The 23,155-nt window shown below is 59.8% G+C and overlaps 4 protein-coding genes across 7 annotated transcripts; 2 read left to right on the top strand and 2 right to left on the bottom strand.

Annotated features, from left to right (window-relative positions):
- Positions 1-43: 43 nt before the first annotated feature.
- On the bottom strand, positions 44-2,471 carry RPL28 (ribosomal protein L28). Of its 2 annotated transcripts, XM_010379191.2 has the most exons (5): positions 2,430-2,471; positions 1,962-2,050; positions 1,708-1,831; positions 378-496; positions 44-180 (listed from the first exon to the last, which is right to left on the bottom strand). In XM_010379191.2, exons 2-5 carry the CDS (start codon positions 2,040-2,042, stop codon positions 91-93), a joined length of 414 nt encoding a protein of 137 aa, XP_010377493.1. In that variant the 5' UTR covers positions 2,043-2,050; positions 2,430-2,471; the 3' UTR covers positions 44-90. The 2 variants fall into 2 exon arrangements, with proteins under 2 accessions (XP_010377493.1, XP_030798066.1); XM_030942206.1 differs by having other exon boundaries at positions 44-496.
- A 1,613-nt stretch (positions 2,472-4,084) lies between these two features.
- TMEM238 (transmembrane protein 238) lies at positions 4,085-8,950 on the top strand. The gene is made up of 2 exons (XM_030942205.1): positions 4,085-4,670; positions 8,829-8,950. Exon 1 carries the CDS (start codon positions 4,136-4,138, stop codon positions 4,661-4,663), a length of 528 nt encoding a protein of 175 aa, XP_030798065.1. The 5' UTR covers positions 4,085-4,135; the 3' UTR covers positions 4,664-4,670; positions 8,829-8,950.
- A 1,040-nt stretch (positions 8,951-9,990) lies between these two features.
- TMEM190 (transmembrane protein 190) lies at positions 9,991-11,223 on the bottom strand. The gene is made up of 5 exons (XM_010379190.2): positions 11,166-11,223; positions 11,053-11,088; positions 10,476-10,601; positions 10,308-10,392; positions 9,991-10,219 (listed from the first exon to the last, which is right to left on the bottom strand). Exons 1-5 carry the CDS (start codon positions 11,221-11,223, stop codon positions 9,991-9,993), a joined length of 534 nt encoding a protein of 177 aa, XP_010377492.1.
- Positions 11,224-16,878: 5,655 nt separating this feature from the next.
- IL11 (interleukin 11) lies at positions 16,879-23,118 on the top strand. 3 transcript variants are annotated; one of them, XM_030942202.1, is made up of 5 exons: positions 16,879-17,139; positions 18,726-18,898; positions 19,099-19,185; positions 19,306-19,467; positions 21,348-23,118. In XM_030942202.1, exons 1-5 carry the CDS (start codon positions 17,133-17,135, stop codon positions 21,516-21,518), a joined length of 600 nt encoding a protein of 199 aa, XP_030798062.1. In that variant the 5' UTR covers positions 16,879-17,132; the 3' UTR covers positions 21,519-23,118. The 3 variants fall into 3 exon arrangements, with proteins under 3 accessions (XP_030798062.1, XP_030798063.1, XP_030798064.1); XM_030942203.1 differs by lacking the exon at positions 16,879-17,139 and adding an exon at positions 17,427-17,967; XM_030942204.1 differs by lacking the exon at positions 16,879-17,139 and adding an exon at positions 17,477-17,563.
- The last annotated feature ends 37 nt before the right edge of the window (positions 23,119-23,155 follow it).

Below are 23,155 nucleotides of genomic sequence, written 5' to 3'. Positions count from 1 at the left end.
CAGAGCTCCCCAGAGCGCTTCACAATGGGAGGCCCAGTCCAGGCAGGTGAGAAAGCCAGCTGACTCTTTATTGCTTTCGGGGCAAGGGGCTCAGGAGCTCTTGGTGGGGCGTGTCCGCTTCCTCTTCACCATCACAGGCTTCTGGCTGCGCAGGATGGCGCTGGCCCTGCGGATGGCTGCCTGGAGGGGGTTGGGGTGGGGGCAGAGCAAGGCTCAGCTCACACACTCCACAAGCTGTCCCCTAGGCCCATGCTGGGGGTAGGGAGTAGGTTGAAAGCAAGAATCCATCCCTCTCCAGCCCATATGCAACCAGTAGTAGGAGGCCCTTCCCCATAGCACGGGCCACCCCCCAGCCTGACCCCCAAACCCCAGCTCACCATGCGCAGGTCGGGGCGGTACTTGTTCTTGCGGATCATGTGTCTGATGCTGCTGAGCGTGGCGCGAGCGTTCTTGTTGATGGTGGTCCGCACGTAGGAGGTGGCAGGCTTCCGCTGGCCTAGTTGGGGGTCAGGGAGGTCCTGGGGTCAGTCCACCTAACCTCACCTTTAGCGCAACTCGCAGGTGTGGACAGCCTCACACTGAGAAGCTGAGCACCCTGGGCCCATGGCAGGCGCCTGGGCAGGCCAGCAGGTAGCTGTTTCCCCACCTGTCCATTTAACAGAGGCTCACTCATCACAGATTACTGAGGACACAGCTTGTCACACTCATAGCCCAATTCTGTCCACCACGAAAACACTCCTTTCTCATGCCAGGAAGTTGCTGCTTCAGTCAGGATCTGATCGAGGTCTGGCCAGAGCCCACGCTCCTGGCAATGGGTGTGAACAACTTCCCAGGAACCCCAGGCCCATCCCCACAGCAGTGGTTCAACATCAGCTTGGCTGAGAGGCCCAGCCTCACTCAATCTAGCAAGGGCCACCCATGTATTCAGCAATCCAAGAGGGGAAAGCTTTCAGGACACCCCAAAACGGGGTCCCCAGGTGCCAAGCAACTGCCTGCTCCCTGGACTACGTGTCCCTGAGGCAGGAGGATCACTAGCCAAGACTGTGTTTGCTGCTGCCATTGAATCAATGGACCCTTGGCTCTGAAGCAGTTCCAATCAAGGACCTGAGAAAAACTCACTCTAAAAAAAGAAAACACAGCCCTGGCAAGAACACATGTGAAGTTGGACTCCTCCTTCAGTCGCCCCCGACTCCCATGAACACTCAGGGAATCCCCCAAAAAGGCCTGCACCTGACAGCAGAACGTAGGGAGTGGGGTCCTCAAGGCCTCTTCTCTAACCTTTCCTTCTCTAACAGGCGGAATGGGAGTCAAATGGCTGCGACCAACCCAGCCTAAGTGTGGTAGCGAGGGCCCCTCCCCTATTGTGCCTCACTTTTCCCACCTGCGGGATGAAGCCATCCACCGCCACCCTGACTTGCTTTGAGGATTTCATCTGAAAACATCAACCCCGTGCCTTCACTCTCAACCACCACCGGGGAAGTTCAGGTCCTTTTTCGTTTCTCCACTTTACAGGTGAGGACACAGGCTCAGACGCGCGCGGCGCACAATGAGTCGGCCGAGAGGGAAGCCCGTTCCCAGACCAACACCCTGGCGCCAGGGATGCCCGCCACAATGGCAGTTATCACTCTTCCTGCCCGAGAGGAAAAAATCACAGCTCCCTGCCCCGGGAAAGGGGCCGCTCTCCGGCCCAAACCAGACAAAACTCACCGGATCTCCGCTTAATGACCACCACGACACCTTTGCCGTCGGCTGCCGGTTCCACGCCCACGGTCTTGCGGTGAATCAGCCCGTTGTAGCGGAAGGAATTGCGGGCCTTCAAGTTATTGGGCTCCTGGGACGGAGGCGGCACAAGGAATCGTGAAGATGGGATCCGGAAACATGCTAAGGTCCCGCCCGCTGACCCAGGGTCAGGGACCCAGGACGCTCCTGCCGCAGGAGCCACGCATCGGGGCCCCACTTACAGTACTGTAGGTCTGCTTATTCCTCTTGATCAGGAAACTGGAGCAGTTCCGCACGACCATCCATTGCAGATGCGCAGACATGGCGGCAGCTGCGGGGAAACGGGCACGTGGAAAAGCGTCAGGCGCCGAGAACTAAACGGCGTTGGGCCTGGGGCCCCGCTAGGGCAGCAGAGGAAGACAGCGACTGGGAACTTGGGTGAATGGGAGACCCCTGAAGGCAGACAGCGACCTAGAACTCTGTCAGGCGGGGCTAAGTGACCTAAGGCGGCGGGACCGAACTCAGGCAGCCGAGACTAACTTCCGGGAGAGTGAGGGGGAAATAACTTGAGAATTCACAACGACTTCAGGGGGTGGGGCTGGGGTCCGCCAAGGACCCTTGAGGCGCAAGGGGAGAAGGCAGGCACAGGGCTGCGAGGGAGTGGGCGGCGGGCGCGAGATGGCGGCCACACCAAGAGGACAGACGCTCACCTCCTCTCGCAGAGGCGACCTGAGACGGAAAGAGGTTGGGAGGGGGCGGGACGACGCCTTTAATACAGCACACGCATTTCCGCTTCCTCTCTGGGCGGGCGCAACGGGAGGTGTGGGTCCCCACCTCCGAGGCGGCTCGATGATGGTCGGCTACTTCCGCTGACCAATCGCTCAACGCTCGGGAATATTCGGAACTCTTCGGTTAGAGAGCCGAGAGCGTGTTCCGAGGACCGTTCGGAAGTTTTCGGAACTCTACCGCCGGATTTCTGAGTGGCTCCAATTCAAGAGGTCCTGGGACCCATGCCTCATCGTTGTCTCTCCGGTATTGCTCACCCAGCGCTTGTCACTGTGATTGGCATATGATGGGCGCTCAACAAACGTTTGTTTTATGAACGAACTGGTGAATGCGTGAACTGTTAAAGCCTAGCCCCGGCACCTTTGCATATTTCGGGTCTTCGTAAGCCCTCGCGGTGATGGCCAATGAGGGCGCCGAGGCCCGCTCGGGCATTTTCGGAACCCTCCGGAAACGCTGTTCGGAGAGGTGTGTCTGTTCGGAAACACTCCGTCTTCATTCGGAATTCCTCGGCTAATCTCGGCAGCCCCCTTGCAGTTCGCCCTCCCCAGAGTTTTCTTGAAATAAAACTTTTAAACTGTTTAAGCCTGGGGAGAACCTACACGGAAACTTCTCGCAGACTGCCACCCCAGGGGAGCGCGGATGCCCTCTAAGGGAGAGTTGTTTGCAGGGAGGGAGATTTGCATGTGGCTGCTGTTGGCTCCCCTTAGGATTCTATAGATTTGCCAGTCCTCTTCCCTGCCCTCCACCTGTGCCTCCAGCCTGCAGTGTGCCTGTCACACCCCATCAGCTCCCTAGGAGGTTATGATCCGTTGTCAGGGCCACCCTAAAGGGGCAGGAGCCTCGTCTGCTATCTCTCTGTGTCCTCGACCTCACCCACGCGGCATGGTGCTGGGGAGGCCTCAGAGACTCCTGCTGAACAAAAGTAATGAGGGTTCCTGTGTCACCTCCCTAGGGCTCCTTAATTTGTGGTTACACCTGGGAACTCTTTGGGGCAGGGGCCTTGTCTGGTCCGTAGGACTATCCATAGGACAGTCGGGGTTCGCCCAGCCTCCTCCACGGGTGCGCTCTGGACCTGATGGGTCTCGTCCGTCTTTGTGCTCTTGGCTTCATTCGCCGGGCATACAGGAGACTCCATAAAACACGCTCCGAGTAAAGGAAACTCAGCTTCCGCTGAGCCCCGAGCTTCCCCTCTTAGACCATCCCGACTGCTGGTTCTCGCGTCCCAGAGCTCCTTGGCGTCTAAGGGCCTTGTCTGATCTGCACTGTCTGATCTGCACTGGCTTCGGGAGGCGGACACTGAGCAGAAACAACGCCACGCCCGGCTCCGAGTGTCCCACGCTGCCACCACTGAAATGCCCTGATTTTTGGCCGTGTGTGACCTCCCTGGGTGGCACGGCCCCTGAGGCACCCGTGGCTGTGCGCCTGGCTACCACCGGCGCAGGCCTCTCAGCAATAGCCCCTGCACGGAAACCACGGCCGGGGTAACCCCGGCCGGGCCGGTTTGCGCCCAACCGGGCTCAGGTGACCAGGCGGGAGCTTGGCACACCTGGCGCCGTCCCCTGACCCCGCCCCGGGCCGGGCCGCACCCCAGAACTCTCTCTCTGGACGCCAGCAGCGGCAGTGCAGGGCCATGGCGGCGGCGCCAGCGGTGTGCACCTCGCAGGGGACCCCGCCGGGTGCACCGTCCGCGCCGGCGGTCGCGCCCGCACCCGCGGCTGGCCTGGGCCGCTGCCGGATGGCGCTGCTGCTGGCCGTGGCGCTGGACGTGGCAGGCATGGCGGCGCTGTTGACTGGAGTGTTCGCGCAGCTGCAGGTGCGCGGCCGCGACTTCGGGGACCTGCTCATCTACTCGGGCGCGCTGCTGGTGTTCCTGAGCCTGCTGGGCTGGATCCTCTGGTACACCGGCAACATCGAGATCTCGCGCCAGGAGCTGGAGCGCGACTACGGCCTGCGGCCCTCGGCGCTCGCCCGCCTGGCGCGCAAGCTCTCCCGCCGCTGGTCGGCGCCCGCCGCCGCGGGCCAGCGCCCCGCGCCCGGCTCCCGGAGCGTGCGCCGAGCCGCCCGCGCGCCCCCGCCGCCCGCAGGCTCCCGCCGCGTGCGCCTGCAGCTCGCCACGCTCGAGGCCGGGCCCGGGGCGGCGGGCGCGGGCAGCGAGTGAGGCCCAGGTGAGGGACGGGCGGGGCAGTGCGGGGAGACGGAGGGACCGAGGGAGGGACGGGAATGGAGACAGACGGGGGAGCGATGGACAGATGGAGACAGAGAGCGGCCATGGGGAAGTAGAGTCCCAGGGCGGGGTGGAGACCGGGACGGGCAGACTCTGGCGGAGAACCGCAGAGACAGCAGGCACAGGTGCAGACGTGGGGAAAGCTGTGAGACCCTGCCCCTGGAGATGGGAAGTGTGGGGGCCGAGTCACACAGGCCCCCCGCACGGGGAGAGCCACACTTGCCCCAGCCTCCAGGTGCACCAGGCCCCATTTTTTTGTTTTGTTTTGTTGTTGTCGTTTGGGGTTGTGTTGAGACAGGATCTCTTACTGTCACTCAGGCTGGAGTGCAGTGGTGTGATCTCAGCTCACGGCAGCCTCGACCTCCTAGGCTCAAGCAATCCTCCCACCTCAGCCTCCCAAATAGCTGGGAGTACAGGCGTGCACCACCTTGCCGGGCTAATTTTTGTATTTTTAGAAGAGACGGGGTTTTACCATGTGGGCCAGGCTGGTCTTGAACTCCTGAACTCATGCAATCTGTTCTCCTCAGCCTCCCAAAGTGCTGAGATTACAGGCGTGAGCCACCGAGCCCAGCCCAGGCCCCGTTTAATCCTCTCGATGTAACTGGGTCTCCGAGGTCACTGCTATTACCATCCCCATTCTGCAGTGGAGGAAACTGAAGCTCAGAAAGGCTCCACTTTTGCCCAAGGCCGCACAACATGTAGGTGGAGGAGCTGGGATTCTCCTGACCTGTAGTCCTAGGAAAGGAGGAGTAAGAAGGACCAACTGAGGCAGGAGAAGTGAAGCCACAACACATTCACTCACCTTTCCCCTCTACCTTCTATCTCTTTCCTAAACACACCTTTCCAGTTAGCCTGCCTCTGCTCAAAGACCTACTGTGGCTCCCTCTTCACTTTCGGTTAAACTGAAGCACTCACTGGCCTGTGGACCCCCCATATTTTGGCCCTATTTCTCCTGCCTCTCTGCACTAATGATGTCTCTCAGTCCACAGATGGCCAGTTGGTCCCTGTTCCTGCTCTTCTCTTTACCAGGAGTGCCCTTGGCTAGCTCCACACGGCCCAGAAAACTTCTCACGTGTTTAAGATTTAACTCAATTTCTCTGGCCTTCTCTGGGTCTTCATATTGTCTGAGCGACCTCTCTTGCTGCTTGTATGACCATGTGCTGTGTCTACGTTGTTACTGTCTCTCCCACCGGACAGGGAGTGCCTTGAGGGTAAGACCTAGGTCCCTAGTGTCCTTGTTCCTAGCGTTGCCCACCAAAAAGTGTGAAATCAGGAAAGGTTGGTGGTTGAGTAGGGAGGTGGAAGGATGGATGGATACATGGATGGAAGAATGGATGGCTGGATGGGTGGATGAGTAGATGGATGGGTGGATGGATGGATGGATGAGTTGGTTGGTGGATGGATGGGTGAATGGGTAGATGGGTGGATGGGTAGATTGATGGATGGGTGGATGGATGAGTTGTTTGATGGATGGATGGGTGAACGGATAGATGGATGGGTGGATGGATGAGTTGTTTGATGGATGGATGGGTGAACGGATAGATGGGTGGGTGGATGGATGGGTGAATGGATAGATGGGTGGGCGGTGGATGGGTGAATGCATGGGTTGGTTGATGCTGAGCTGTGGTTGGATTGATGGCTGGATGGGTTGTTTAATGGGTAGATGTGGGTAGGTGGTGGATTGGTGAATGGACCGTGAATGGATATGGTTGGGGAGGGTAGCCTTGCCTGATAAAGGGACAAGAGCCTTTCCTGTTATTTCTGTGTCCTCGGCCTCACCCATGCAGCATGGTACTGGGGAGGTCTCAGAGACTCCTACTGAACAAAAGGAATGAGGGTGCCTGTGTCACTTCCCCAGGGCACCTTAACTTGGTGCCCTTAACTTGTAACTGTGGTTACACTTGGGAACTCCTTGGGGCAGGGGTGTCGGCTGGTCCATAGGACTATCCATAGGACAGTCGGGGTTCGCCCAGCTTGTGCGTGCTCTCTGGGTAGATAGGTAGATGATGAATGGGTGGTTGGACAGATGGTTGAGGCTGAGTGATATGTACACAGATGAGTGGATGAATGCATTTATTGGCACATGGATGGATGGGTGACTGAATCCGTCTCTCAAATGGGGGTTTGGTAAAAGAATTAAACTCTACTATCTTAGGACATTTTATGTAGGTAAATAATTAACTTTTTTTTTTTTTGAGATGGAGTTTCACTCTTGTTACCCAGGCTGGAGTGCAATGGCACAATCTCAGCTCACTGCAACCTCTGCCTCCCGAGTTCAAGCAATTCTCTTGCCTCAGTCTCCCAAGTAGCTGGGATTACGGGCATGCGCCACCACACTCGGCTAATTTTGTATTTTCAGTAGAGACGGGGTTTCTCCATGTTGGTCAGGCTGGTCTCGAACTCCCAACCTCAGGTGATCCACCAGCTTCAGCCACCAAAAGTGCTGGGATTACAGGCATGAACCACCACACCCAGCTAGAATTAACTTTTCTCCTATGCATCCAGAATGCTTCCAGTTATATATTATTCTTTGTGAGATTTGAAGAAGTAGTCACCCCAATCATATGCTACATGCTGTGGTTCAGTGGAGGAACTGGTGTAAGAAAGCATGAACATCTATTTGCACGGGTGAAGCGTGAGCTAACATGAAGCTTGGCTATGCCAAGTAAGCACCTGTAGTTACTGTTACCTTCGGAAATCCTGGCTGAGCACCGTGGCTCATGTCTGTAATCCCAGCACTTTGGGAGGCTGAAGTGGGAGAACTGCTTGAACCTGGGAGGCAGAGGCTGCAGAGAGCCAAGATCACACCACTGCACTCCAGCCTGAGCAACAGAGCGAGACCCCACCTCAAAAAAGAAAAGAAAAGAAAATCCTTTATGAGGTCAGGCACGGTGGCTCACACCTGTAATTCCAGCACTTTAGGAGGTCAAGGCAGGTGGATCACCTGAGGTCAGGAGTTCGAGACCAACCTGGCAACCATGGCGAAACCCCATCTCTACTAAAAATACAAAAATTAGCCAGGCGAGGTGGCGGACACCTGTAATCCCAGCTACTAGGGAGGCTGAGGCAGGAGAATCACTTGAACCTGGGAGGCAGGGGTTGCAGTGAACCAAGATCGTGCCACTGCATTCCAGCTTGGGCAACGGAGCGAGACTCCATCTCAAAAAAAGAGAAAAGAAAATCCTTTACGTGGCTTAAACATCTAGCACAGCTGCACAGGCCTCCACTCTTGGAGCCTCCACCAAAGACTCAGACCACACTGACTCGAACGTAGGCCCCACTTACAAGGAAAATGGGCCTATTGAAAACCAAAACTTGCTTACTGGGGAGAATGAGCAGCTTCCAGCACATGAAAGACAGAGAATCTGAATTTGAGCAGAGGGACCCACAGGTTCTAGCTCTGGTAGCCCCCACAACCTCTGAGACCACCATGAGTAGCCAGGCAGAGCCACCCCCATTGCTCTGTTGTCCAGGCTGGAGTGCAGTGGTACAATCACAGCTCACTGCAGCCTTGACCTCCTGGGCTCAAGCGATCCTCCCACCTCAGCCTCCCAAGGAGCTGGGACTACAGGTACCAGAGATGGGGTCTTCCTATGTTACCCAGGCTGGTGTCAAACTCCTGGGCTCAAATGATCCTCCTGCCTGCAGCCAAAGTGCTGGGGTGAGGGTCTGAGATGAGGGCCACCATGCCTGGCCTCCCTCTGCCTCTGTCTTCTCTGTGTCTGCCTGTCTCCCTCTCTCTCACTCTTTGTCTCTGTGTCTATGTCTCCCAGGTCTCTTTCTTTGTCCCTGTGCTTCTGTCTTTCCCCTTCTGCATGTCTGCTTCTCCCTCTCTCTTTTGCGTCTCCCCGCTTCTGCCTCTCCCTGGCTTGCATTCCCAGTCTTCTACCCATGGATTCCAGTGCGTTAAAGGCACACACGCATGCACACTCTTAGCAAATGGGGGCATGCAGGGACGAAGGAACAAGTGTGTGAGTCCATGTGAGGGGCAAGGGTGGGTGGACGGGGCTCCCTGCCTCTGTCCCCCAGGCAGAGAGCCCGGAACACAGGGAAGGGAGGGGTTCCTGAGCTGTCACTCACTCCACCCTCCCTCCTGCAGACAACCCCTCGGCTCCAGCTGTCAGGACCGGACTGCAGTGTGCAGCTGCCTCTATATCCGTGGCCAGCAGGACGCTCCCTGTCCGCCCTCCCTCCTTACTTGGATAAAAAGCAGATTTGCCTCAGCGCTGCATGTTTGTCTGGGAGAGGGACCGTGCTGGGGTGGGAACGGAGACAAGATGGCTTGCTTTCTTCTAGCACCCAGGTGGGCCTGGCCACACCTGAGGTGAGGCTGCCCCTGCCCTGGGGAGACCGGGAGCCCTGGGGATGTAGGAGCCCAGCCTTATACTGGCCCCTTCTCAGAGGGGACCAGGGAGGGGCCTGGGGGATAAGGATCTCAGCCCAGACCCCTCCACTCTACCCCGACATCGCTGTATGAGTTTGGGTTCTCTGAGAAGCAGACACGGAGACAAATTGGACTTGCAAGATATTTATTGGGAAACACTTTTGAAGGGTAGCTTGGTGCAGGGAGAGGGAGGGAGGGATGGGTAGGACGAGTGTTAGACTGTAGCGCACCTCCAGGAAAATTGCCACTGGCCACTGGGGAGTTGGGAGCTGAAGTCATCGTCCATGAGGGAGGCCTTTGCCCTTTGAGAAGGCGCCTGTGCCCGGACCCCCCACCCCTTGCCTCGCCATGCTGTTACTGGTGGAGAGCAGCCCATGGTAATCTAGGTGCATCTGGGGTGGTGGCCGGGGGGTACTGTCGGTCACTGGCACTCCATGGAGGAGACTGAGGGGCATGTTTCCATGGCTGTGGCATGCTCCTGCCCCCGCCCAGTCCAAGCACCCCTCAGACCCCACCACCCCCACATATCCCCAACTCCCTCATTTCAGACCCGCACTTCAGCACTCGTACACCTCTATCCCCTCAGTCCAGGGCTCCCATGATCACAGCCCAGGACACCCCCATGAGCGCAGATCCCCCTCAGCTCAGATCCTCCCCACTTACCTCCCAGATCTCTCTCATTCCAGGGTCCCCCTCAGCTCACACCCCCATGGCCACAGCCTGGGGCCCCCTGAGCTTCCATCCCCAAACCCCCTCCAGCCCCCACCTGTTACCCTCGCCTCTGTGTGCACCATGCCCCCTGCTCCCCACAGCTCTCAGAGAAGAGAACACGCATCCGTCCACCATATCTGTATTGAGCAGTCCCCCGGGGACGCCCCTAATCCTCGTCTTCCTCGCCCTCCGTCTCCTCACCCTCTTCTGTCCCTTCCCCCTCGGTGGCCCCCTCCGCATCCTTGGACTCTTTGGACAGGGCGACCGGCGCGCTGCCCACGGACGGCGTCTTCTTGGTCCCTCGGTGCTTGGAGAGCAGCGAGACTGACTTGGACAGGTCGCACTGACCCGCCAGGAAGCCAGGCATATGCAGCACGTCCCGGCGCTTGGCCCACCTGCAGGGAGCAGACGGCTCAGCCCCTGCCGGCGGCCGGACCCTCCCCTTGGGGGTGCAGGCGCCCGCCCCATCCCAGGCCCACTCGCCAGAACAAGCAGATGCTGCAGCTCAGGAGGAGGAGACCGCCACAGGCCCAGCCCAGCGCCCACATGTGCTTCCTCCGCATGTTTTCTGGACAAGGGAGGCAGGGTTAAGACCTGGGGCTCCCGGCCACCACACCCATGCCCCAAGGACCTGGGACCAGGAGCCCTCACCATCTGGACGCTGGTGGTAGCAGACCCCATCACGGTAGCAGCACCGGAGGCGCAGGCAGAGGTTGGGGCTCTCGATGGCTGCCTGGCCCCCACAGCTCTCCCGGTCCCATATGTCACCCTCACAGCCTGGAGACCAACCGCCAGTGGCTTCATCACCGTGCTCCGCTCCGAAGCCCTCACACACGGGATGCCCATGCTCCTGGGCGCCTTCCTGGTGCTTACTCTGTGCAGGACCCCAGGGGTCCAGGCCCAGCCCCTCCTCCCTCAGACCCAGGAGTCCAGGACCCCAGCCCCTCCTCCCTCAGACCCAGAAGTCCGGGACCCCAGCCCCTCCTCCCTCAGACCCAGGAATCCCTCAGACCCAGGGGTCCAGGACCCCAGCCCCTCCTCCCTCAGACCCAGAAGTCCGGGACCCCCCAGCCCCTCGAGGCTCCCTTAGACCTAGGAGTCCAGACCCACTCCCTCAGTGGAGTGGGTCCAGGCCTCAGAGTCCAGGCCCAGCCCCTCCTCCCTCAGATCCAGGGATCTGATCTGGGCTCCTCTCCCTGGGTGACCCCGTATTTCAGCCGCTGCTCACTCCATGGATAGAAGAATCCCTGGAGTCCATTTCCGTCTGCGAGAGGAAGGGCAGTGTTAGGGCTGTGTAGGGCCGGGCGCCCCCCCCAGCTCCCCGCCTCACCAGCCCCTCACCTGCCGAGCCTTGCAGGAGCAGAAGCAGGCCCAGCGCTGGGATCCCAGAGCTCAACATGTCGCCTCCCCAGACCCCTGGGGCCGCTGTGGGAAGAGGCCTTACAGGACATCACCCCAGCAACCGGCCCCGCCCGCCTGCCCGCCAGGCCCCAGGATTCCGAGTTCTGTTGCTAGGGAGTCCCCGCAGCAATGGGAATGAAGCGGGGTGGGGGGCTTCATACCAGCCTGGCCATGCCTGGTCTAGGGTGTTGATTCTTTAGGTACCTGGTGGGAGGGGGGGGCATCTCAGGTTTAGAAGAGCCTCCTTGGCAACTTATGGCGGGAAAGAGAAGTCTGGGAGGGCGTGGGGGTCTGGGGTGTGTCTCCATATCACCCAGGGTGCCCTGAGGGGTGGGGAACTGGGAGGTCTTGCTAGGGAATTCCTTTCCTTAGGAAAGTGATACCTGAGAAGGTGGATTCGGTGGCCCAAAGGCTCAGGAAACCCCGTTGCTAGGGAGTCTTTCGCCTTAGCAACCAGGGGAAGGGGGGCTGGGAGACACAGAGGCCTCACTGAGCCCCATTGTTGGGGAAGGTCCCCCCCACCCCGGCAACAAGGAGACCCTGGAAGGGGATGAGACAATGGGGGTCGGAGCCTAAGTCCAGGGGACCCCAAGAGGCTTTTTGTCTCAGGCACTCCAGGCCTGCTGTCTAGGGAATGTTTAGCAGGAAAGGTGATAGGGCTGGGCGCGGTGGCTCATGCCTATAACCCCAGCATTTTGGGAGGCCGAGGCAGGCGGATCACCTGAGGTCAGGAGTTCGAGACCAGCCTGGCCAACATGGGGAAACCCTGTCCCTACTAAAAATACAAAAATTAGCTGGGCGTGGTGGTTACTTGCCTATAATCCCAGCTGCTTGGGTGACTGAGGCAGGAGAATTGCTTGAACCCAGGAGGTGGAGGTTGCAGCGAAGGAGTGAGACTCTGTATCCAAAAAAACCAAAACACACATACATACACACACACACACACACACACACACACAAACAAAAACAGGGAAGGGGACAGGCCATGTGGCCCCTGCTGAGATTTGAGGGCCTGGTGGGCGGGAGCTGCTCGGAGACCGTGATGGTGGCTCCTAGGCAGGGAGCCTCCATGTCCCTCCTAGATCTGTTTCCCCATCTGTGGACAGAGGTTAGAGAGTGGAGAGAGGGAGTCAGCCAAATGGAGATCCTGAAGCTTCCACATTGATTCCCACCCTCCGCTCCCCAGTGACTGGGAGGAAACTTGGCTTCCAAGAGGAGGAAGCCAGACTGAGGGACTGGGTTGGGACCATAATCCCTAGTGCACCCCAAATCGTCCAGTCAGCTTTGCAGCACAGTGAGGAGGGAGTCTCAGCTTCCCTGGGACAGTCTCTGGGCTAGAACTCCTGCATCTGAGGGAAAAGGGGGTTGGAAACTCAGACACCTGCATTAAAGGGAGAAGGGGCTGGGGCCTGGACTCCTGGGTCTGAGGGAAGTGGGGCTGGGGGCCGGGACTCCTGGGTCTGAGGGAGCCTCGAGGGACTGGCAGGTCCCAGACTCCTGGGTCTTAAGGAGGAGGGGCTGAGGGTCTGGACTCCTGGGTCTGAGGGAGGAAGGGCTGGGGGTCTGGACTCCTGGGTCTGAGGGAGGAGGGGCTGGGGGTCCCAGACTTCTGGGTCTGAGGGAGGAGGGGTTGGGGGTCCCAGACTTCTGAGTCTGAAGTAGGAGGGGCTGAGTGCTGGACTCCCAGGTCTGAAGGATGGGGCTGGGAGCCAGAATTGGGTCTGAGGGGGGAAGGCCTGGGGACCTGGACTCCTGGGTCTGAGGGAGGAGGGGCTGGGGGCCTGAACTTGTGGGTCTGTGCGGATGGTCCAGGAGCCAGACCCATTTCTCAGGAAGCCCCGTGGGATGACTCCCTGTGTTACCCATCTCTCCTGTAAACATCCTGGTGGGTACTGAGTAGGCCCGGGCTGCCTTCGTCAGAGATGACACAGGTTAGAGGGGTCTCTGCAGGGGGCCAGGGGTGGGGGTCAGAGGGGTTGTGGGGCTGAGGCCCGGCAGCTGCTGACCGTTTCCTGTGTCAACATCATCTGGACCCACTTCCCAATTCCCGGGATTCCTCAGGGATCAAGGAGGGGGTGGGGGGTGGGGCCGCCTGGCCTTGGACCGCGGCTTGGGACTGGGGGGGCCCCCGCCGTCACGGCCCTCACCGCTAATGACAGGTTTGGGCTGCCTCTGTGGCCGGCCTGCCCCGTCACCCCCCAGAGGCCAGACAGGACCCCCCAGGGACTGACAGACGGACACACACACAGCCTGGGACCTGCTGACCTCACACCCTGCCGGCTCAGCTTCCCCCCAGGGCCGCGCGGGAGCCAGGACTCCCTGGTCATCCCCCAAGTCCCCGTGGCTTCTCCCCAGTGGCTCTGACCACCCCAGGGTTTGTGCCCTGGCTGCCCAGTCTGTTTCCGAGCCTCCAAGCTGGTCTCTAGCTTCCCCTGGGTTCCACAGCCCTGGCTGCTTCCCGGGGCCTTTGTTGCCCCGTCTCTTCAGCTCTGTTTGTCTCTGTCATCTGTCACTTTCTTGGGATTCCCTAGTCCTGCCTCTGGATCTCTTTTCCGATCTTCATCTCTTTCTCTCTCCTCTTTCTCTTGTTTTCACAGAAGTAGCCCAATGTGTCCCACCCTGATCTGGGCAGACCCAGGAGGTGCCAATAACTCCCAGCCCCGCCACTCTGCACCCGCCCCGTCTACCTGTACCTCCTGCAGCCACACTGTGGGGATGGAGTCTGAGCCCACAACCCGGGGCTGGGGACCCAGACGAGACAGGAAACTGGCAGCAGCTGGGACCCCGGATTTGTCCCAGACCCATGACCTTCCCCATACATGCTCCCCAAAGTGGAGAAGGGCCACAAGATTCTCCTCTACCTTTCTGGAACTAGAATTTAGGGCCCAGACTCCTGGGTCTGAGGGAGGAGGGCCTGGGGCCTGGACTCCTGGGTCTGAGGGAGGAGGGACTGGGGCCTGGACTCCTGGGTCTGAGGGAGGAGGGGCTGAGGCCTGGACTCCTGGGTCTGAAGGAGGAAGGTTTGGGGACCTGGACTCCTGGGTCTGAGGGAGGAGGGGCTGGGGCCTGGACTCCTGGGTCTGAAGGAGGAAGGTTTGGGGACCTGGACTCCTGGGTCTGAGGGAGGAGGGGCTGGGGCCTGGACTCCTGGGTCTGAGGGAGGAGGGGCTGGGGCCTGGACTCCTGGGTCTGAGGGAGGAGGGGCTGGGGCCTGGACTCCTGGGTCTGAGGGAGGAGGGGCTGGGGCCTGGACTCCTGGGTCTGAGGGAGGAGGGTTTGGGGACCTGGACTCCTGGGTCTGAGGGAGGAGGGCCTGGGGGCCTGGACTCTGGGGTCTGAGGGAGGAGGGCCTGGGGGCCTGGACTCTGGGGTCTGAGGGACGAGGGGCAGGGGATTGGGCTCTGGTCCCTGTAGGGGGACGGGGCTGGCATTACCAGAGCCCTGTTCTTGCTCCCCAGCTGGCCCCAAGCCAGTCCCCTATCCCCTCAGGCTAGTCCATCCCCCAAGCTGGTGGCCTGAGTCACCTTGGCTGGCCCCGCCGGTCTGAGGGGGGGTCTACGTCAGCTCTCCCCTCACTGACGCAGACTTGGGCCCCCCACACTGACTCAGCCGGAAGCAGGCCCCCTGAGGGGCGGAGACCCAGTGGTCAGAGGCCTGGGTCCCAGCAGGAGCCGGTGCTGGGGAGGGCCCCTGGGGGGCCCTGGAAGGGGTGGCTGTGACAGGCCAGAGAGAGGGAAAGAGAGCTCTTACCTGAGGCGATGAGGTCATGCCTCCACCGTGGTGGCATTGCTGCCTCCACCCTGGCCTGCGGGTCCCCTCCCCCCTGCACACCTCTCCCGCCTCCACCTCTGTGCAGCGACGTCCAGGGCTCTGGCCCCTGGCCCCAGTTCTGGCCACTGTCTCAGTGTCCCCACTGTCCCGTCTTCACCCCACCTTGCTCCTGCCTCTCCCTCATCCTCCCCGTCTCTCTCGAAGGCAACATCTTTTTCTCTGTGTCCCTGATGTGTTCATAAAAACTAACGAGGGGAATAAGGATGGTTAGCACTGACTTTGTGCTTCACGTGAATGAGCTCACTTTATCCTCATCGTGGCGTTTAGAGGGCTGGGGGTGCTCATTAACCCCCTCTTCACAGATGAGGAAACTAAGGCACAGAGGGGGAGAGTCGCACATGGAGGTCTCGCCTCTACGGAGTGTCTCAGCGCCTCTTTCTCCTGGTCCTCCGTCTCCATCTCTCTTCCTCCTTCCTGTCTCCACCTGCCTCTTCGAGAAAGGCTTTTCTGGCCAGTCGTGGTGGTTCACACCCGTAATCCCAGCACTTTGGGAGGCTGAGGCGGGCGGATGACCTGAGCTCAGGAGTTTGAGATCAGCCTGGGCAACATGGCAAAACCCTATCTCTATTAAAAATACAAAAATTAGCCAGGAGTGGTGGCGGGTGCCTGTAATCCCAGCTACTCAGGCGGCTGAGGCATGAGAGTCACTTGAACCTGGGAGGCAGAGGTTACAGTGAGCTGAGATCACACCATTGCACCCCAGCCTGGGCAACAGAGCGAGACTCTGTCTCAAAAAAAACAAAAACGAGGCCGGGCACTGTGGCTCACACCTGTAATCCCAGCACTTTGGGAGGCCGAGGCAGGTGGATCATGAGGTCAGGAGATCGAGACCAGCCTGGCCAACATGGTGAAACCCCATCTCTACTAAAAATACAAAATTAGCCGGGTGTGGTGGCGCACACCTGTAATCCCAGCTACTCGGGAGGCTGAGGCAGGAGAATCACTTGAACCCGGGAAGCGGAGGTTGCAATGAGCTGAGATTGCGCCATTGATCACACCATTGCACTCCAGCCTGGGCGACAGAGCAAGATTCAGTCCCAAACAACAAACAAAAAAATGAGAAAGGCTTTTACTCTCTGCCCCCATTGCTGAGTCCCCAACATCTCAGCGTCTCTGTCTTTCTAATATCTGTCTCCCCATCTCTGTGAATGGGGCCTCTCCGTCCCTGTTACTCTGCCCCATATCTCTTTGCCTGGTGCCTTCAGCTGCTGCGTCCTCTCTCTCAGAGTCTTGGTGTCTCTGTTCCTTTTCCCTCAGGGTTTCCCCGGTCTCCCCAAGTCCCTCCTGCTGTCTTCCTCCCGCTGTCTGATCTCGGACTCCCAGAACCTCTCCCTTTGTCTCTAGGACTGGCCCTCTGATCCTCTCTGCTTCTCTGGTGTGTCTCTCTGGCTGCCTCCATCTCTGTGGATCTGGGTCTCCCCGTCTCTGTCTCAGTCTCTCCTTCACTCTGTGTGTGTGTCTCTGTCTCTCCGTCCCTTCGACTCCCTCTTCCTCCTGCCTCCACCTCTCCAGGCCCCTGTCCTGTCCCTCCGTCCAGCCTCTCTCTGCCTTTCCGTCCTCCTGCCTCCCCATCTCTCTCTGCCAGTCCTGGTCCAGCCGGACCCCCACCCACAGTCGGGCCCCAGCGCTTGAGCCTGAGTGTCTGCTCTGGCCCATGGAGGTGGAGGGAGGGGACGCCAATGACCTCACCAGCCCCTCTCCGACCACCCCCCCCTTTCCCTTTTCAACTTTTCCAACTTTTCCTTCCGTGCCCTCCTCCGAGCGCGGCGGCGTGAGCCCTGCAAGGCAGCCGCTCCGTCTGAATGGAAAAGGCAGGCAGGGAGGGTGAGTCAGGATGTGTCAGGCCGCCCTCCCCTGCCGCCTGCCCCCCGCCCGCCCGCCCCAGCCCCCTATATAACCCCCCAGGCGTCCACACTCCCTCACTGCCTCGGCCCTGCTGCTGACGGGCACATGCCTCCCCTCCCCAGGCCGCGGCCCAGCTGACCCCCAGGGCTCCCCCGGCAGCGGACAGGGAAGGGTTAAAGGACCCCCGGCTCCCTGCCCCCTGCCCTGGGGAACCCTTGGCCCTGCGGGGACATGAACTGTAAGTTGGTTCATGGGGTGGGTGGAGGGGACAGGGAGGCAGGGAGGAGAGGGACCCACGGCGGGGGTGGGGGCAGACCCCGCCGAGTCGCACGGAGAGGGACCCGGAGAGAGGCAGCCGGGGAGTCAGAGACGGGGAGGAGAGCAGCTTCGGAGACAGGAGGAGGCCGAGAGGAGATGGGCAGAGAGAGACACAGACAGGCGCGGATGGAGGCAGCCAATCAGAGGCGCCGCGGGAGGGACGGGCCAGACAGGGCCCCGAGAGGGAGCGAGACGCGGAGACCGAGCAGGGGCAGGGACGGAGGGACTGGTGCCGGGAGGGAGGTGACCCCCATCGGCCCAGGCCCCAGAGAGCCCGCGGGGACCGGGAGACGCAGACTCCCTGGGATCCCGGCAGAGAGGCTCCGGAGGGAAACTGAGGCAGGGTCCGTGGAGACCACAGCAAGCCAGGGAGCAGCGACCCCAGGCAGGGGGAGGAGAGAGGCTGGGCGCGGGCGGAAAGCGAGGAGAGCCGGGCAGATGCGGCCGACGGACGCACCGACAGACCGACGGCTGGCAGGGCCAGGGGGCGGGCAGGGGGTGTGCGAGGCGCGGGCGGCCCGGGAGCGCTGATTGGCTGGCGAGTGGCCGGGTGGGCGGGGCGGCCGGGGTGGGCTGCGGGGAGCGAGTCCCGGACCCCCGGGCTCCCCGCCGCCGGGTCTCCCGCTCCCGCGGCCCAGCTGGGCCCGTGGCTCTGCCCCTCTCCGCCCAGGTGCGCTGCGGCCCGGCTTCGTGCGGCCCACCCGGCGGGGCTCCTGGGAGGGCGTCTAAGGGGTCTCCCGTGGGAGAGGTCCGTGTCTCCGGGGCTCCGTCCTGGCCTCTGGCTCCTTCCCCTGCTCCCAGCCAGCTCGGGCTCCCGCGGCCCGGGGAGGGGGCAGGTTCTGGCCTGTGTCTCCCCCCCCATGCCCCGCCCCGGGGCCCAGATTCCGGCGTCCGGGGGCGGATGGGAGACGCCCGGCCGGTCTACCCGCCCCGGGCCGCGTCTGCTCCGACGGGCGGGGCAGCCAGAGCCAGGGAGGGAGAGGGAAGCCCGCCCGGCCCTGCGACCTGCCCGCGGGCGTTCCACCCTGGGACTTAAGACCTCCAACTCCCTCCTCCTTAAGGCCGGGAGTCCAGGCCCCAGCCTCTTCCTCCCTTAGTCCCAGGAGTCCAGGCCCCAGCCCCTCCTCCCTCAGACCCAGGAGTCCAGGCCCAGCCTCTCCTCGCTCAGACCCAGGAGTCCAGACCCCAGCCTCCCCCTCCCTCGGTCCCAGGAGTCCAGGCCCCAGCCCCTCCTCCCTCAGACCCAGGAGTCCAGGTCCCCAGCCCCTCCTCCTTAAGACCCAGGAGTCCAGGACCCCCCAGCCCCTCGAGGCTCCCTTAGACCCAGGAGTCCAGGTCCCAGCCCCTTCTCCTTCAAACCCAGAAGTCCAGGCCCCCAGCCCCTTCTCCCTCAGACCCGGAGTCCAGGCCCCAGTTCCTCCTCCCTCAGACCCAGAGTCCAGGCCCAGCCCCTCCTCCCGCAGACCCGGAGTCCAGCCTGAGCTCTCTGTCTTATCCTGCCCTCAGGTGTTTGCCGCCTGGTCCTGGTCGTGCTGAGCCTGTGGCCAGATACAGCTGTTGCCCCTGGGCCACCACCTGGCTCCCCTCGAGCTTCCCCAGACCCTCGGGCCGAGCTGGACAGCACCGTGCTCCTGACCCGCTCTCTCCTGGAGGACACGCGGCAGCTGACTATACAGCTGGTAGGAGAGACTGGGCTGGGGCCAGCACAGGAGGGAGAGGCAGAGAGGAAGGGAGAGGTGTCTGTGGGCAGGCCACTTGAAGGGTTCTGGGCTCTCGGGTGGCAGAGTGAGGGAGAGGAAGAGTTGGGGGCCTGGCGGGGGGGATGGAGGGAGCCCCTAGGCTGGGCAGGGGTCCCCTCACAGCCTTTTTTCCCTACCAGAAGGACAATTTCCCAGCTGACGGGGACCACAACCTGGATTCCCTGCCCACCCTGGCCATGAGTGCGGGGGCACTGGGAGCTCTACAGGTAAGGGCAGGGGAGTGGGCTGGGGACAAGGCGGGAGGCAGGCAGTAAAGGGGGTGGGGAGGATGAGGGGCACAGCGGGCACTGGCCGGGTGTTCTCTGATGTCCTGGCTCTGTCCCCAGCTCCCGAGTGTGCTGACAAGGCTGCGAGCAGACTTACTGTCCTACCTGCGGCATGTGCAGTGGCTGCGCCGGGCAATGGGCTCTTCCCTGAAGGCCCTGGAGCCCGAGCTGGGCACCCTGCAGACCCGGCTGGACCGGCTGCTGCGCCGGCTGCAGCTCCTGGTATGTCCTGTTCCCAAGACCTGACACCCCAGACCCCCACCCCGGCCCCAAGATCCTGTGGCCCTGAGACCTTGAGGCCCTAGACCCCCAAATCCCATGCAGCAACTCCAAATCCTCACCCCAAGACCCTGAGACTCCATCATCCATGACCTCAAAGTCCCCATATCCCAGCCCCTAAGACCCAAGACCCCACCCTGAAGCCCAAAGACTTGGGAATTCAAATCCTCAACTCAAGACTTGGAGACCCTGGCCCCATGGCGTTGAAAACCACGGACCTGGCCAGGCGCGGTGGCTCACGCCTGTAATCCCAGCACTTTGGGGGAGGCCGAGGCGGGTGGATCACCCTAGGTTGGGAGTTCGAGACCAGCCAGACCAACATGGCGAAACCCCGTCTCTACTAAAAATACAAAATTAGCCAGGTGTGGTGATGTATGCCTGTAGTCCCTGCTACTTGGGAGGCTGAGGCAGGAGAATTGCTTGAACTTGGGAGGCAGAGGTTGCAGTGAGCTGAGATCACGCCATTGCACTCCAGCCTGGGCAACAAGAGTGAAACTCCCCCTCTCAAAAAAAGAAAAAAAAAGAAGAAAGAAAGAGAGAGAGAAAGAAAGAAAGAAAAGAAAACCATGGACCTCCAGACCCTGAGACCCCAGGCCCTGGACCTGAGATCCTGACACCTTAAAGATCCCAGACCCTAAGATACAAGACCCTGACCCAAAGCCAGCCTTGGGACCCTGGCTCTACAAACCCAAGACCTCAAGGCCCTAGACCCTGAGCCCTGGGGCCCTGTGTCTCACTCCCAACATCTAAAACCCCGAGACCCCAGATCCTGAGCCTGTGCCTGTACAACCCCAAGACCCTCACTTCCAAAGCCAGTCCCAAAGCCCTGAACCCAGAGGCCTTCAAACCCTGGTTCCTGGGCCTAGCTCCAAAGACCGTGGATCTCAAATTCCAACTTCTAGCTCTGAGACTCCAGCCCTCACCCATGAGTTCCTGAACTGGAACCCAGAGACCCCACCTCTAAGACTTCAGCCCTGAGATCCAGGGCCTGACTCTACACTGGAGCCCGCAGACCCCAGACACCCTCTAAAACCCCAGCCCTGGCCAGGCGCAGTGGCTCACTCCTGTAATCCCAAGGCATGGGAGGCCAAGGCAGAAGGACCTCTTGAGGCCATGAGTTTGAGACAGCCTGGGCAACATAGCAAGACTCTGTCTCTTAATTATTATTATTATTTATTTATTTATTTATTTATTTATTTATTTATTTATTTTTGGGAGACAGAGTCTCGTGCTCTGTTGCTTAGGCTGGAGTGCAATGGCACCATTTCGGCTCACTGCAACCTCCGCCTCCCGGGCTCAAGCGATTCTCCTGCCTCAGCCTCCTGAGTAGCTGGGACCACAGGCCCATGCTGCCATGCCCAGCTAATTTTTTTTCTATTTTAGTAGAGACCGGATTGCCTGAGCTCAGGCAATCCACCCGCCTCGGCCTCCCAAAGTACTAGGATTACAGGCGTGAGGGTTAATTTTTTTAAAACCAACAACAACAAAAACCCAGCGCTGAGATTCTAGCCCCGGCAACCCTCACAACCCCCAGGCCTGACCCCTCACCTGCAACTAAGATGCCAGCCCTGACTCCCCGGACTTCGCCCCCAGCCCCCACACTTAGCTCTGGAAGCCCATCCTGACCCCAGCCTCAATTTTCTGAACCCCACACCCTGAAGAGCTCCCAGCCTAAACACTTCACCCCACACACCACAGTCCCCCTGTGAATATGCAGCCTGGACGTCCCCCAGCCCCGATTTAGCTGCAGCTCCACATCACCCCTGCCCTGCACCCCCGCGGCACCGTCTACCTGTGGCTCACCTTCTCTCCTCTCCCCACAGATGTCCCGCCTGGCCCTGCCCCAGCTGCCCCCAGACCCACCGGTGCCCCCGCTGGCGCCCCCCTCCTCAACCTGGGGGGGCGTCAGGGCCGCCCACGCCATCCTGGGGGGGCTGCACCTGACACTTGACTGGGCCGTGAGGGGGCTACTGCTGCTGAAGACTCGGCTGTGACCCGAGGCCCAAAGCCACCACCATCCTTCCAAAGCCACATCTTATTTATTTATTTATTTCGGTACTGGGGGCGAAACAGCCAGGTGATCCCCTGCCTTTATCTCCCCCTAGTTAGAGACAGTCCTTCCGTGAGGCCTGGGGGGCATCTGTGCCTTATTTATACTTATTTATTTCAGGAGCGGGGTTGGGAAGCAGGTGGACTCCTGGGTCCCTGAGGAGGAGGGAGCTGGGGTCCCAGATTCTTGTGTCTCCGAGAAGTCTGTCCACAGACTTCTGCCCTGGCTCCTCCCCCTCGAGGCCTGGGCAGGAATACATACTATTTATTTAAGCAATTACTTTTCATGTTGGGGTGGAGAGGGAGGGGAAAGGGAAGCCAGGGTTTTTGTACAAAAATGTGAGAAACCTTTGTGAGACGGAGAACAAGGAATTAAATGTGTCATACATATCCACTTGAGGGCGCTTTGTCTGAGAGCTGGGGCTGGATGCTCAGTAACTGGGGCAGGGCAGGTGGAGGTCCCGAGTGGGCGGGGCAGGGACTGGGAGACGGGTCAGTCACCCAGACAGCTCTGTGGAGGCAGAGTCTGAGCCTCCCCTGGGGCCCCGCACTGCATAGGGCTCTTTGTTTTTGAGATAGAGACTCTCTCTGTTGCCTAGGTTGGAGTGCAGTGTCGCAATCTAAGCTCACTGCAACCTCCACCTCCCGGGTTTAATCGATTCTCCTGCCTCAGCCTCCCGATTAGCTGGGATCACAAGCGTGCACCACTGCGCCCGGCTAATTATTTATTTCTTTTGTATTTTTAGTAGAGACAGGGTTTCAGCATGTTGACCAGGCTGGTTTCGAACTCCTGACCTCAGGTGATCCTCCTGCCTTGGCTTCCCAAAGTGCTGGGATTATAGGTGTGAGCCACCACACCTGACCTATATAGGTCTTCAATAAATATTTAATGGAAGGTTCCAGAAGTCACCCTGTGATTAACAGTACCCGTATGTGACAAAGCTGCAAGGTCAGGATGGTTCATTATGGCTGTGTGTACCATAGCACATTGGAAACAATCCAGAGATCCAACAGGTGCGGGTTAAGCAACATGGTGCACTGGTGGATGGAATGCCACCTGGCCACCCAGAGCAGGTACTAGCATTCAGGGAGGCTAAGGAGAGAGGCCTGCTTTGGATATCGAAAGATATCCTGACATTGGCCGGGCATGGTGGTCACGCCTGTAATCCTAGCACTCCGGGAGGATGAAGTGAGTGGAATACTGAAGTCCAAGAGTTCGAGACCAGCCTGGGAGACATGGCAAAACCCTGTCTCAAAAAAGAAAAAACGATGTCCTGACATGAAACAGCTACACAACCACTGCATGATGCAATCCCAATTTTTGTGTTTTTCTGTCTATATATGGATTAAAAAAAAAAACAAAAACCCTAAAGGGAAATAAGGCAAATGTTGACAATGACTGTCTCCAGGTCAAAGGAGAGAGGTGGGATTGTGGGTGACTTTTGATGTTTATGATTGTCTGTATTTTACAGAATTTCTGCCATGACTGTGTATTTTGCATGACACATTTTAAAAATAATAAACGCTCTTTTTAGAAGAACAGAATAGCAGCCTCCTCCCCTCCAAAAATAAGCCCTCAGGA

This window comes from Rhinopithecus roxellana, chromosome 12 (assembly GCF_007565055.1).
Source record: "Rhinopithecus roxellana isolate Shanxi Qingling chromosome 12, ASM756505v1, whole genome shotgun sequence".
Taxonomy (NCBI): domain Eukaryota; kingdom Metazoa; phylum Chordata; class Mammalia; order Primates; family Cercopithecidae; genus Rhinopithecus; species Rhinopithecus roxellana.
The sequence above is the reverse complement of the archived record's forward strand: the minus strand, read 5'-3'. Positions and strand labels throughout refer to the sequence as shown.

Coding starts and splice junctions, on each gene's coding strand:
- RPL28 (XM_030942206.1), bottom strand. CDS start 2,042: ATGTCTGCGCATCTGCAATGGATGGTCGTGCGGAACTGCTCCAGTTTC. Junction 1,832..1,961: donor ATAAGCAGACCTACAGTACT/GTAAGTGGGGCC, acceptor CCTCCGTCCCAG/GAGCCCAATAACTTGAAGGC. Junction 497..1,707: donor GGTCATTAAGCGGAGATCCG/GTGAGTTTTGTC, acceptor ACCCCCAACTAG/GCCAGCGGAAGCCTGCCACC.
- TMEM238 (XM_030942205.1), top strand. CDS start 4,136: ATGGCGGCGGCGCCAGCGGTGTGCACCTCGCAGGGGACCCCGCCGGGT.
- TMEM190 (XM_010379190.2), bottom strand. CDS start 11,223: ATGTTGAGCTCTGGGATCCCAGCGCTGGGCCTGCTTCTGCTCCTGCAA. Junction 11,089..11,165: donor GCTCCTGCAAGGCTCGGCAG/GTGAGGGGCTGG, acceptor TTCCTCTCGCAG/ACGGAAATGGACTCCAGGGA. Junction 10,393..10,475: donor CTACCACCAGCGTCCAGATG/GTGAGGGCTCCT, acceptor TCCCTTGTCCAG/AAAACATGCGGAGGAAGCAC.
- IL11 (XM_030942202.1), top strand. Junction 19,186..19,305: donor GGGCACTGGGAGCTCTACAG/GTAAGGGCAGGG, acceptor CTCTGTCCCCAG/CTCCCGAGTGTGCTGACAAG. Junction 19,468..21,347: donor TGCGCCGGCTGCAGCTCCTG/GTATGTCCTGTT, acceptor CTCTCCCCACAG/ATGTCCCGCCTGGCCCTGCC.